The sequence below is a fragment of the Lissotriton vulgaris genome, chromosome 3_1 (assembly GCF_964263255.1).
Source record: "Lissotriton vulgaris chromosome 3_1, aLisVul1.2, whole genome shotgun sequence".
Lineage (NCBI taxonomy): Eukaryota > Metazoa > Chordata > Amphibia > Caudata > Salamandridae > Lissotriton > Lissotriton vulgaris.
In genome coordinates, this window is record NC_141689.1 from 2114051092 (window position 1) to 2114064448 (window position 13357).

Below are 13357 nucleotides of genomic sequence, written 5' to 3' on the forward strand. Positions count from 1 at the left end.
CATGCCCCCCATTAAGGCATTTTTAGTCAAAAAATTATACATGGGAGCCTGCGCTCCCTGTTAAAAAACCTATATTAAAGGCGACTTGTGACATTTTTGGTGGCCTATAATAAAGAAATGATGTAGCGCCTGAACTGAAATGAGTTATTTAGGTTGAGTTCTGACGTCACAATGCCTGCTGCCACAGCCGGAAGCCAGGAAGAAAGGGAGGTCATGCACCTCATCTGAAACAAGGAAAACTGCAACGGGTTTTCCCTTATTCTAATATTATGTTTTCTAAAAAGAAAATGTTATCCATAGAAAGACGATGATTTAAGTTATTGCAAAAAATTTAGAATCTTTGTGTTTCTACACACTGAGCCACAGCATTTTCTTTATTCAGATTTATGTTAAACAGATTCAGATAGCTTTAAGCAAAGTTACTGTTTGTTTTTATGTGGATAATTTCGCAGTACAGGTTCTGCTTTTATTGTTCTTGGCTGCAATGGACATGAAATAAAAAGACACTATGGTTGATTTCAAGCAATTTGTGGGGAAGGTGATGGTGTGACCACATATTAGAAGGAATAAAATAACCCCGCTGTACATTACAAGGATATTGCAAGTAACATCAGAGTTCTATAACCTTATAAAAGGAACTCCGCCTTCTCTTTCATTCCCCTATAAAGTCACAGAGCACATACTTATAATGTGGAGCAGGGAATATCCCTTGTATTATGCCTAACACCCATAATTTGTTCTGTTATCATTTGCAGTATGTGTTGCTTGAGCTGTGGCTGGTTCTTTAAGATACATATATTTACAGTTAGACAAATATAAATGGTTGAGCTCCTAAAAGCTACAGGATATGGGCAGTTGAAACTGATTTATTACATTAAAGTGCAACTGGTCATTATTTGTAAGAAGCTATTCAGAACCTTCTCTTGCTTGAATAAGACTTGTACGCAGTTTCTGGAATGGATCTCAAACAACCTTAATGCAATGCCCTGAAAAAAGGCCACAAGTGACAGTAATTGAACTAAACAAAGAGTAAAGCAGTACAATTTCCAATAGCAAGCGCATTTGAGCAAACCTTTCTCTTTGTACTTACTTTGCACTGTGTGTTGAGCAAAAACAGCCTGCCATCTTGTTCCAATAACCTGCAAGCATATGCTATATTCACTGCGGTCTCTTGTTTGTCACCAGTCAGCATCCATATTTTTATACCTGCTTTCTGCAGTGCTTCTATTGTTTGGGGCACACCTTCCTGAAGACGATCTTCTATTCCAGTGGCACCTGCACCACAAAAGAAAACACAACAGGGACCACCATTGGAGGTATCAAGCTAAAATGTTGTCCTATTTTAGTTTTCTTTATAACAATGTGTCAATTATTCAATATAACACATTTGACACCACATAAATGTCAAGCTTACTCGCTCATAGGGTTGTAATATAATATAGCATGGCATAAACATTGTTAAGAACAATATCACTACATTTGGTATATATTTTATATTAATAACAATGGGGAGATTTTTGGAAACAGAATTTAGACACTATAGGTTTGCTAGATTATATTTAGGCCACAATATTCTTGCACAATACCATTCATAAAATGTGTCCCCTGCTTACAATGGACTCAGCAGACATTGTTATGTCTACATCAAGTTTGTCTGACACTGTAGGAGGAAGGGGGGGGGGAGGAAACTAAGTTAAATCAATCCATTTCAGATTTTCTTTCTCCTCACAATCTAAATTCAAGTAAAGGAAAATCTGGAATGGTGTCAAATATTGTGTCTTTTCTGTCCTAGGCATTCCCCCTGCTTGAGCTAAGTGTGCTAAATAATTACTAAAAATACTGCACAAGTACGATTCATATGACGTGTTTTAGTTTATATTAGGTCCTGCAGTGTAACAAGCAAGCTTATGTGAACATATGTGCAATGCTATATCTAAATGTGGACTGCTTCATTGTTTATGTAAGCTTGTTATTAATTTCTACGAATTTCTAGAATGTTGATAACTACAAGGCTTACTTTTGTCGATATTCAAAGAATACAGTCTCGTAGAATGAAAATAATTGAAAGGGCATCAGGCCACTTTGTCAGTTATTTTCACCAAGAGCTCTAAACGACAAAGTCATATCTCTGAGTACTATTGAAGGCTACTGGAATGGGAGGCACTGGGCCTTAGTGTGCAGAGTTATCAGTGTAGTTGGTCTCTTAATACAAGAATAGCAGGCCTTGCTCTTTCCTTGAACACAGAACATCATTGTTGTAACAGGTATGCACTTTGTAATAGGTTTTATTTTCTGATTTGCAAGAATTCAAGAAATGGATCAGTACTTACAAGTATCAAAATAAGGTAGGCCTGCTATGTACTAATAGCAATCATGTTGGAGTGATATCTATTAATCAAGCTTTCCGTGATCACTGCTGCTGCCATATTATTTGTTTTCACTGTGGTTACAAGTCATATTGTGTGCACTGACTAGGGTTTTAATTTTAAAATACCTTTCAATAAAGTCAAACATATCCTATGTTTTCTAGTGTTTATCGGATAGGTTATGCTTTAATGGAAGAAGGTGGTTGGGGTTTTACGGACTGTCCCTGTGACCTCTCATACGAGTATTGTTACCTAGAACAAATCTTGCTTTGCTCAGTGAGTTGTGTAATGGACTGACCTCTGGGTTTCTAGAAAACCTATCAATGGCACAGCCTATGATGGACCAATTTGGGGCTACACTGGTACACACTTTCACATGTTTATGCTTTTGTCAGTCTTTCATGGATATACTGTGTTACAACAAGAAAAACATAACTGGGTGGAGGGTAAATGATTACAAAGGAAGATACTCACTTGAGCTGAGAGCTATCAGTGAGGGATGACAAATCCTGCAAAAAAGAACTGGAACTACTGAAAAGTGAGCTGTTAAGCCTACTGCCATACTAAGGATTACTGTGCCAGAGGCATGTGTTGCCCCTCACGCCACTTCTATTCTGCTTTTGGCAGCCCCATCAGACGCATCCTGTGAACCATGGAGAGTGAAAACTGTCCACTGTGAAACAGCGGTGAAAAGGCACACCCACAATGGAATCTACCTGCTGCTTGTGTAACAGCGGCATGCTATGAGCCTGATCAGCAGCCTGCTGTTCGGTTGAGGAAGGATGTGTGGTAGCTCAGAGACCCAAATAAGCATCTGAGGGTGATGGTGCTAAAGCATGCACCGCACTAAGGATCTGGCCCAAATTGCAGAAATTGGTGTGAGGACCTAACGTGGTGGTGAGGGGAGGATATAGGAGGCTGGTCCAGCTGAGTTACAGGCTGCGGGTGCACTGGGTCTCCAGAACAGGAGACAGGCTTCCCTGGTAGTACAGGGAGGGGCACTTAGCCTGACACCCGCCAAGTGCCCGACACCCGCCAGGGCACTTCCTCTCTTCCACTCTCTCCTTCTGGAACAGACGGGGAGGGGGCTGTTTGAGCACATGTAGACTGTGTGCAGGAAAAGACAAAAGACCTAAACTTAGTAGCCATATGGGAGAATAAACCTGACTAGGTCAGCCTGCGGTGAATGGAGGACTAAGCTTCCCCTCTTAAGTCTATACACTTTTTCCGGGTGTATGCCTTTAATTGACACTGCCTGCCCCTCTGCTGCTTCTTCTCAGTTGTATTACGGCTTACAATGGATTCTAAGCCACTTGATAGAGCTTAATCACTTGATTATGGGCCAGCTGTCCCGAATTTGCCTTGCTGTCTATTTTGAGTGCTACTGCATAGGGGATGTAAATCTTCTTGAAGAAGAACAATCATGGACTTTGCAAAAAATCCAAAAAAACTGTTATAAAAAATATATCTTCTTTAAGCACCTTCCTAGTTGTCGTTCAGAACTCCTGATGCTTCTGACGCAGAGGGACAAAACCTGGACTAGATGAAGTCTCATCCAGCTTTGAAGGAAATGCTGCTGTTGGTCCATGAATCAAGGATGTACTGGGGAAAAAGGATAGACTAAAGAAGAAATTCTAGATCACACTCAAGATATAAAAGTTAGGAAAAGTGAATAGCAACAATTGAAAGATGCTTGTATTTTAACAGCAAGAGCTAAAAATACTGTAGCGCATTCACAATGCAGTAATATTTCCATAGTGGGGGATGTAAGAAGGGGCAGAGGGACAAGGTATAGAGCTCATTGAAAAATCTCTCATGCATGACAAACTGCACCTTAAAAGCCTTGCAAATATTTTTACTTGAATGGACGCATCTTGTTTTGGTCTTACCTCTGAAGCCTGGGGCCCACCCAGTGCACTTTTAGCTGATATTTTAGGGGCAGTGTTGCTTTGCACACCAATAAAAAGCTCAGCACTTTGACAGTTGTCAATAGCATATTCTTATTTTTAATCTCAGACTTTACTCAAGCTTTCCATAATTCAAGACATTTGATGTAGTGAAGAAGGAACTCCATGACATCTGATCTATATGATGCTTGGGACTGGCTTTAAGACTGGCAATGGGTGGTGGGTGATAGGTGTCTTCCCGCCAGGGGTTCTAGAATGGAAGAGTGCAGAAAAACAAGGCCTAACTGGGATAGGAGGGGAATGGGATAACATGCTCACAGTGGCGGCAGCTTGTTTTGAAAGTGGTGAGGCGATCAGCCGAATACATCGACCCACTTTCAGGCACTCAAGGAATGCCCTTAGCCACAACTCTAAAGCTTTCAATTGTGGCCTGTTATACACAGTGTCTATAACTGGCCACGATTAAAAGCTCTGGAGTGGAAGCTGAAAACAGTGCGAGTTTCTCACACTGCCTAACAATATGTAAAAATAAATAAAGCAATCTCAAAATTAAAAAGACATACTTACCTTCTCCTCAACCTCCCTGGTCCCACAGTCTGAGGCAAAAAGGCAGCCAACTCCCCTAACCAATCCAGACACTGCTCTGATGCTGTTAACCAGCATGACAGTGCCCAAAATGGTTGGAGTGGACTGGCTCAGTGCTCCTACAGGCACTGGAGGCCTTTTCTTAATTTTTAACCTTTTTTCTTGTGATTCGGTTCTACTAGTGAGTGAGTGTTTGGTTAAGTGAGTTGGTGTGTGAGTGGCTGCATGGAAGAATGAGTGTGTGGGATTGGCTGTATTGGTGAGAGAGTGGTTGTATGGATGTGTGAATCGGTATGTAAGTGGTTGTGTGGGTGAGTGGTTTTATTGGTGAGCGAGTGGCTCTGTTGAGAAGCTGTATGGGTGAGTGAGTGTCTGAATGGGTGAGTGACTGGTTGTATGATCAGGCTCTGTGAGTGGGTGTGAGAGTGGTTCTATGGATAAGTGAGTGGTTGTGTAAGTACTTGCATGGGTCTGTGAATGGGTGAATGGTTGGGTGGGTGTGTAAGTGGGAATATGAGAGGTTATATGGGGAGTGAGTGGTTCTGTGGATGATATCAGTGATGTCACTGACTAAGTGATGAGTGATGGAAAATGTGAAGTCATGAGCAGTGCATTGTCAGGCATAATTTACAGTTAGCTCAGATGACAAGAACTCCGGAATTTCAGTGTGGATAGCACTGTGCAAATCCTATGCTTAAAGACTTTGATAGAAAAGCAGACTTTGAGGTGAGCAGATCTAGAGTGTCGCTGGTGTTGAGAGTGCTCTGTACAGGAGCTGCTTTCCACCTAAACTTGAGAACTACCCAGAGTGTTCTGCTTCATTTTTTGCATACTTTATGCGTCACTCTATGCCTGAAAGGGTATTGTTTTGACTTGTACTGGGTGCTCCCTTGTGTCTGGACAAAGATATACCTCTCCAGAGAGCTCTAATTAGAGGAAAACACTGTGCCAGGGTTGCTTTTACCAATTCAAAGCTGTAATACTGTGCCTGAAGTGGTAAATGGCTTTCGTCATTTTACAGCTCGGCATGAACAGCACTGCGCTAGTTCTATGCTGTAAAAATGGCAAAAGACTTTGTCCATTTCTATCTCGGCGTGGATAGCACTGTGCTAATCCTATGCTTAAAGGCTTAGATAGAAAAGCAGACATTTAAGGTGAGCAGATTGAGTGTCACTGGTGTTGAGAGTGCTCTGTGCAGAAGCTGCTTTCCACCTAAACTTGAGAACTACCCAGAGTTCTCTGCTTCTTTTTTTGCATATATACATATATATATATATATATATATATATATATATATATATATATACATATATACACACACATATATATATATATATATGTGTATAAAAAAATTGATATATATACACACACACACTTACCTTAAATATACTTATTTTGCATGTAAAGGCATGCCTGGTAAAGGCATATTCATGGTAGTAAAGGCTTGATTTGTAAAGGCAATGTGTGGTAAAGGGTGCACAAGTCGCGGCTTGTGTAGGTAAGAGCGGTGAGGCGGAATTTCAATGGACGAGGAAAAATTAATTATTTATTACATTTTTCCTAGTCATCATCTGTCGAACTCCCCACCGCCCCCCTTCCTCCCCAGCCGGCCTTACCACTCTTACCTGCACAGGCCGCAGCTAGGGTGCACGGTAATGGCACTGTGTGGTTCGGACCACGTGGTAAAGGTTATTTCCCATGCAAATGTACAACAGTCAATGATTGAAAGTGGCTGACCCAAAACCTATTTTATATATCTCATGATTCTTTTTTATATTTATTGAATAAATGATAAAGGCTCACAAAACACACACCTGAAGCGGTCTGTAGTGAGACCTAAAATGATAGAAGTAACCATTTATGACTAAAGTTTAATGATGAAAATGGCAACGTGTCACAGACGTGTGATTTCTACCAACCTAACAATGTCAGTCCGGTTTCCAATCTCGCTGCAGAATCCAACAGCAGCTCTTCTCTATTATCAATGCTAGTTTCTGCCAAAAAATGTAACTGTAACCATTCAGCATATTCGGTCTCGGTCATCGCCTAAATTAAAAGGAAAGAGGAAATATGGCAAAATAAAATTAACTAGCAACTTCAGTAAAATAACCAACACAATTTTATCAGTTGCAGCAATTGTTTTACATGCTCAGGTTACTAAAAATACTATCGGGCATAATGTTAGACCAACTGCAACCTAGTCCAGACGTTTGTTGTATAGAATCCCAACAGCATCCAAAACCAATTCATACGGTGGTCGGTTGCAAAAACTTTTAGAACTCATTTGCATCCAACCACCAGAAACCATTCGGCGCTCCTACCTCCTGTTCAACAGCTGTGTAAATTACCTTGTAAAGAACGAAATGCTTTTAACTTCAAAGCAAGTGGTCTATTTCCTACATTAGTCAAAGCAAACTAGGAGTGTTCTGTTTGGACTGAATCTGGGCTGGGCACATACACAGTATAAAAGCACTCCGTAATCATGAAAGAATGCTAGCGTGCATGGTTTGCAACAAAGGCTATTTTGTTAATATTTCATCATCAACAAATATGAAACCGCAAAAGACAACTTTACAAAGAAACATGTTTAAGTGAAAAGAAAAGGGAACAGGAAGAAGCATTAAAATTGAATTCTGTAAGAATATAATCCCACACAGAAGCAGAGATCGAGAATATGCATTTCAAATAAGAATTAAATAAATACAAGTAGGTTTTCAAAAAAAAGGCAGGTAGCGCCCCTACTTACCCTTTACTCGAAGACTGTTAGGTTGAGTTACAAACATTTTTTATCAAAGTAGGAAGTCTAATGAATCGTAGGTGTAGGCATAAAATGAGCACTACTGATTCGCTTAGACTTGTGGCTTACAAGGGATTCACAGAATTCCTCAGGATTAGACTTGAAAATCTATGAGTGGTCCCAAAGCAGACTATCCGCCTTAACTACGTTTAGCTGAAATGTACAATTGCACATTTACCTTTTATTCGCAACCCCAAAATATATATTTTTTCTCTCAGAATTTTGGGGGTACTCTATTTACATTGCGAACCTGAAAACGCTAACAAACCATTTCTTGGAGAAGATTTTGAAGTGATTCAGCTGTGCGAAATGTTCGTTAATAGCCACAAAGCTCCACATTTCTGGGTGTTCCAGGCAGTCCAGCTTTCTAGCCAATAATGCTAAATCATTATTTCTCTCTGTGCTCCTCACAGTTTTCCTGTAGAAGTTTTTTGGGCCAATTTTTCAAGAGCTGCCAGTTTGGCTGCCTTGATTCTTATCAACATGTAATTTTCACCAGATACTGCTACGCGAAGACAGAATTACAAAAATGACCTGTCATCAAAGAAGCTAACACGCTAACCATATGGTATAAGTTGCATGTTAATGCCGGAGTCACAAGTGATGATGGACTTGACTTCGATAATTTCTTGTTGTAACATAATGCTCTTGAAACTCCACTGGTGCAGTTCAGAAACTCAAAAGAAAAGGTATTAACATTCTTAAATGTAGTTCAACGACTAAGGGCAACGTTCTTGCATTACTATATCTCGTATTCCAATTAATATTCATAGAATAATGCATTTCCCTCAATGGCATACACCCATTTTCAGGATACTGTTAGAAATGTAAATAGCAGGAAACAGCATGTTCGTTTTCGTATATATTTTTATTACCACACCTAATCATTTTGATACTCAATGACATCAGGATATTGCAAACATTTCTTGCTAAATAGGGGAGAAAATCTAATAGTTTAAAGTGTTAACAATTTCCAAAAACGTATAAACTCTTTAGTAAAATAAAAATCCTAAAAGCATTTATCACTTTAAAATGTGGATAAGGGTGGTTCGACATAATCAGAATACTATTTGTGCTTCCAAGAAACACTTGTATAAGTTCAATTAAAAGTTATGTTACGATTTTGAATAGATTTTATTCAAACTCAGTTAGAGAAGTAGTTGAAAAACAGGACAAAGATTTCTGTAATTTCAATTAATATTTTTTGCAACAGTTTAACTGAATGCATGATGAGGCTTACAAGTACAAAAGTTGTTAACAACCCATCTACATCACTTACATTTATATAATCCATTATTTAATATAAGTAGTTATTTGACATATACGAATTGGCATAATGGATAAAAAACTGAAAATTGGAGATATGGTTGGCTCGATCTTCGGGTGGATCCCCACCGAGACCAGGAAGACGGTCACCCAGGCCCTCGTCACCAGCCGACTGGACTACGGCAACGCCCTCTACGCCGGAACCACCGCCAAGCTCCAGAAGAGACTCCAGCGGATCCAGAACGCCTCAGCCAGACTCATCCTCGACATCCCACGACACAGCCACATCTCCGGACATCTGAGAGACCTGCATTGGCTCCCCGTCAACAAAAGAATCACCTTCCGCCTCCTCACCCACGCACACAAAGCCCTACACGATCAAGGCCCCAGCTACCTCAACAACCGCATCAACTTCTACGCTCCCAAACGACATCTCCGATCAGCCAGCCACGCCCTCGCCGCCGTCCCCCGCATCCGAAGAATGACAACGGGAGGAAGGTCCTTCTCCTACCTGGCCGCCAAAACCTGGAACTCCCTACCAACCGACCTGCGCCTGAACCAAGACCACCTCTCCTTCAGGAAGAAGCTCAAGACCTGGCTATTCGAGCAGTAGCAGCACTCCCCCCCCCCCCCCCCCCCCCCCCCCCAGCGCCTTGAGACCCTCCGGGTAAGTAGTGCGCTATATAAATGCCTGTGATTGATTGATTGATTGCAGTTATTGAGGAATTTCCAGAAAGTTAGTGTTTTGTGATTTTCTGGTAGCATGTTGACCACATGTATGAGTGATATTGTAGTATTTGCTTTCTATTACTCTTACTTAACAATTAGTTGAGTCAACACCCATGCCAATGTAATACATTTTTTATAGGACTGTGATTCAATTAGAAAAAAGTGAGCAAATGAATGTTATTTCAATATGTTCTTAGTATCACACAAAATACATTACTACTACACCATCCTTAGGAGCCAGTTTAATACTAATATCACTGGGAATAAGTAAGCTTCTACACACATTCCAGCTAATTCCTGTTTTTTTTCTGTAGAACCTTAACTTTAAAGGATGTTATTTTCCGGTTTCACAAATTTCAAACTAGGGTATTGAATTATTAATGAATGGAGGACAGAACGCATGTGTGGGTTTACATTTTCAAAACATTACCACTGCTTATAACCACCATAGTTGCTTATTGTGAAGAAAGCTTTTTAATCACATGCATTGCTCAAATTTTGAAAGTAGCATTGTACTCTACGATGGATTAAAGGTGGATGGGAAAATATAAGCCTTTATTAAAATTTTGAAAAAAAAACAATTGATGGACAGAATGCAGAACAATGTCATACATTCACCCCAGTACAGAGATCTGGGCCTAAACCCATCATATGCAAATCAGCCTTGACCCTGTGCCTCATGGGAACAGTCCAGCCCGAACTGCCAAGCCATGTCTTTCCTGGACCGGAATCAAGCATCCTAGGACCGGTTTCTGGCTATCAGCCGTCTTCAGCCAGGATAGCTTGACTCCAGTGGTGTGGAGAGCATGGGACTCACGTCTGAGCATCCCACTCGGGGTGACAAGTGCAAAAAAATAAAAAATAAATAAACGATGGATTTAGGCCCAGATCTCTGTACTGGGGTGAATGTAGGACATTGTTCTGCATTCTGTCCATCAACTGTGGTTTTTGCATTTGTCACCCCGAGTGGGATGGGTATGTTCAGACGTGAGTCCCATGCACTCCACACCACTGGGTTCAAGCAAGCCGGGCTGAAGATGGCTGGAATGCCAGAAACCGGTCCTCAGAAGCTTGTTTCCGGTCCAGGGAAGGCATGGCTCGGCAGTTCGGGCTGGACTGTTCCCATGAGGCACAGGGTCAGACTGATTTGCATATGGCCATGTCTGAACTGGGGTAGTGTGGAGTGCAAAAACAAACCAAAAAAAACAAAAAACGATGAATTTAGGCAAAGATCTCTGTACTGGGGTGAATGTATGACATTGTTCTGCATTCTGTCCATCAACTGTGGTTTTTGCATTTATTAAAATAATGCATTCATGCAACACTACAGCTTTGCTGTGTTCGTAGCAAGCAGCTGCCCTAACAGAAATACAACAAAATGCACATTTCAAAAGAGCGTACCTTCTTGGCTATACACAACGTACGCAGCCCTCCTTTGGCATACTCGTCTAAATGTTTCTGGGTTAATTCTTTAATCTGCTTCTGGCGTTTTTCCAAACCATTACTATCTGAATAAAAATTACAAAGAAATGATCATAACATGATATCTTCATGCACAGTCATTAAGCTATATTTATAGCAGAATAAAAAGCATTTACTTTTTTAGTTTCATTACTTTTAGTGGAAGAAAAAGACACACAAAGGCACAAAATATTCTAATACAAATATGTTTCGTATGTGTTTGTAGCAGGCTACTAAATTCACTAACGATCAACCAAAGCTCTACTGTTTGAATGGATATGAAGAAAATCGTAAACATTACTGCTGTGTGTTAATCTGGCTTTTACTTGCTTAATAATGTTAAAGAGCACATCATACACATATATTGTTGTCCTACGTCTCAGAAGCATGGACTCCAAGCAGAATCTCTGCTGGAATGGATACACTGTTACCTGGGGAAACACATGAGGGCAAACCTGGATCTGTTGTATACCTACCTGCATCTGTCAAACCCCGGGGCTGGGGCAACAGTGGCATGGGAGGGTCAGGGAGTGGGCCCGCTCCTTTGGGGAGAACTCACACTTGAGGGCCAGGGACCATCAACAATATTCACAACTACAAGAAAACACCAAATAGATTGCCATATGTAGCTCTTTGCTTTCAGAAAAGTCCATGGACAGAATCTCCCTAGACAAGTGGCTAGGTTGTCTATCAGGGCCTATCATACAGCAATAACAGAGAACAGATAGGATTGCCTACTGGTATAGCAAATGCATAGGGAGAACTGGACAGTGTCATTAAGTTTCCTAGAGTATATAAATCAGGCATCGTGGTCTGTCCATGAAATGCTATGGATGGATGTGACAGGAAGCCTCCTGACTCAAACACCTCTAACTGCACCCTTATCTTGTTCAGGATGAAGAGTGCTGAAAACCTAGAAGAAAGGCTCAAAGTACAAGAAACGTCCCTGAAAAGTGCATGTCTTCGAGACTGTGCGCCTGAAGATCACAGATTGGGTGGAGGAAAAACCTAGGCTGCAATATCAGACTGTTTATCTGAATATCACAGACTAGGTGGAAGAAAACCTGGAATGGAATATAAGAAAACGACACATTGCATTGGTCTTAAAAAAGGAAAACTGGACTCAAAGACTATTGCAGAGTAGTCAACCTGAGGACAATGACACTCCTATTTCCAATTATGTAATTAAAGGCATACCTGCATTGACAAGAGAATGCGAGTGGATCACAAAAGAAATTACGCACACAAATCATTATTCCCTTCATGTCAGTGTGCCATCCTTTCTGGAACTGTCTTCCGCTATTAGACAATTTACTATTTTGATATATTCCCTATGATGGCTGTCATTTCAAATAACTTGTAAGCATGACATGTTCTATTCTAATGGGTACACTACAGTGCACCCAAGTAGGAGCCACTGTTCAAGTGCAGAGTTGTTCCAAACAGCAAGTTCATTCAGCTCAATACTTCTAGCTCACCCAAGGATCAAGTAACCACGTTTTTAAAACGCCTCTTAAATAAAGGTCTTGGACTTGAAATTCATAGGCACTTCTTCTCTGTGTCAGAATCAATACCAGGCTAAGAGAAAAGTACATGAACACCGCAATCACGCTGGAACCCACTGAGCAATATTTGTGTGAGATGCGTTTCAGTTACATGACCAATCCTGAGATGTAGCACCCGGATGATTAGTGGAATCCAAACCCTCAAATCAGGGAAAGGCAAACTCATGAGAACTCTAGGAAACAAGGGGTATATTCTATGGATTTATTTTAAAATCAAAATCGTATCCTAGTGCATACAATATTATTGGTAACAGAAAAATCAGAAGAATAGCAACCATAATATTTACCAGGAGTTATACCTAATTTGGCAGAAAGCTAGATCTTGGTAAATAAAGAGTGCTTTTGTAATTTAGAGTAAATCTGTTCATATCTAGAGATGAGGATCCATGCCTCAACGCCAATATATATATATATATTTTTTTTTTTTTACAGAGTTTTATATAGCGCAAACTTGACCCGAATTGGGTATCAGAGCACTTTACATAGCACCAGTTGCATTACATGAGAACACATTCATTTTTAGGTCTTGCCTAGGCAGCGCTTGCGCTGTCTCGTTGAGACATGCAGTATATACTATAGTGGGAAAGCTTCATTTAAGCTACGTCCACTCTCTGCCCATCTTTTGGATTGGCTTACATCAACATGATTGGCAAGCTGCAACATGAAAGAAAAAATGTGGTT

At 40.6% G+C, this 13357-nt stretch overlaps 1 protein-coding gene across 1 annotated transcript in view; it reads right to left on the minus strand.

Annotated features, from left to right (window-relative positions):
- Positions 1 to 13357, minus strand: part of ATP10D (ATPase phospholipid transporting 10D (putative)) — a 772711-nt gene that overhangs the window by 276951 nt on the left and 482403 nt on the right. The window contains exons 13-15 of the mRNA XM_086962685.1: positions 11052 to 11158; positions 6778 to 6904; positions 1091 to 1275 (exon numbers count right to left, since the gene is read on the minus strand). Coding sequence (XP_086818811.1) covers positions 1091 to 1275; positions 6778 to 6904; positions 11052 to 11158 — 419 coding nt within the window. The remainder of the gene's footprint in view (positions 1 to 1090; positions 1276 to 6777; positions 6905 to 11051; positions 11159 to 13357) is intronic.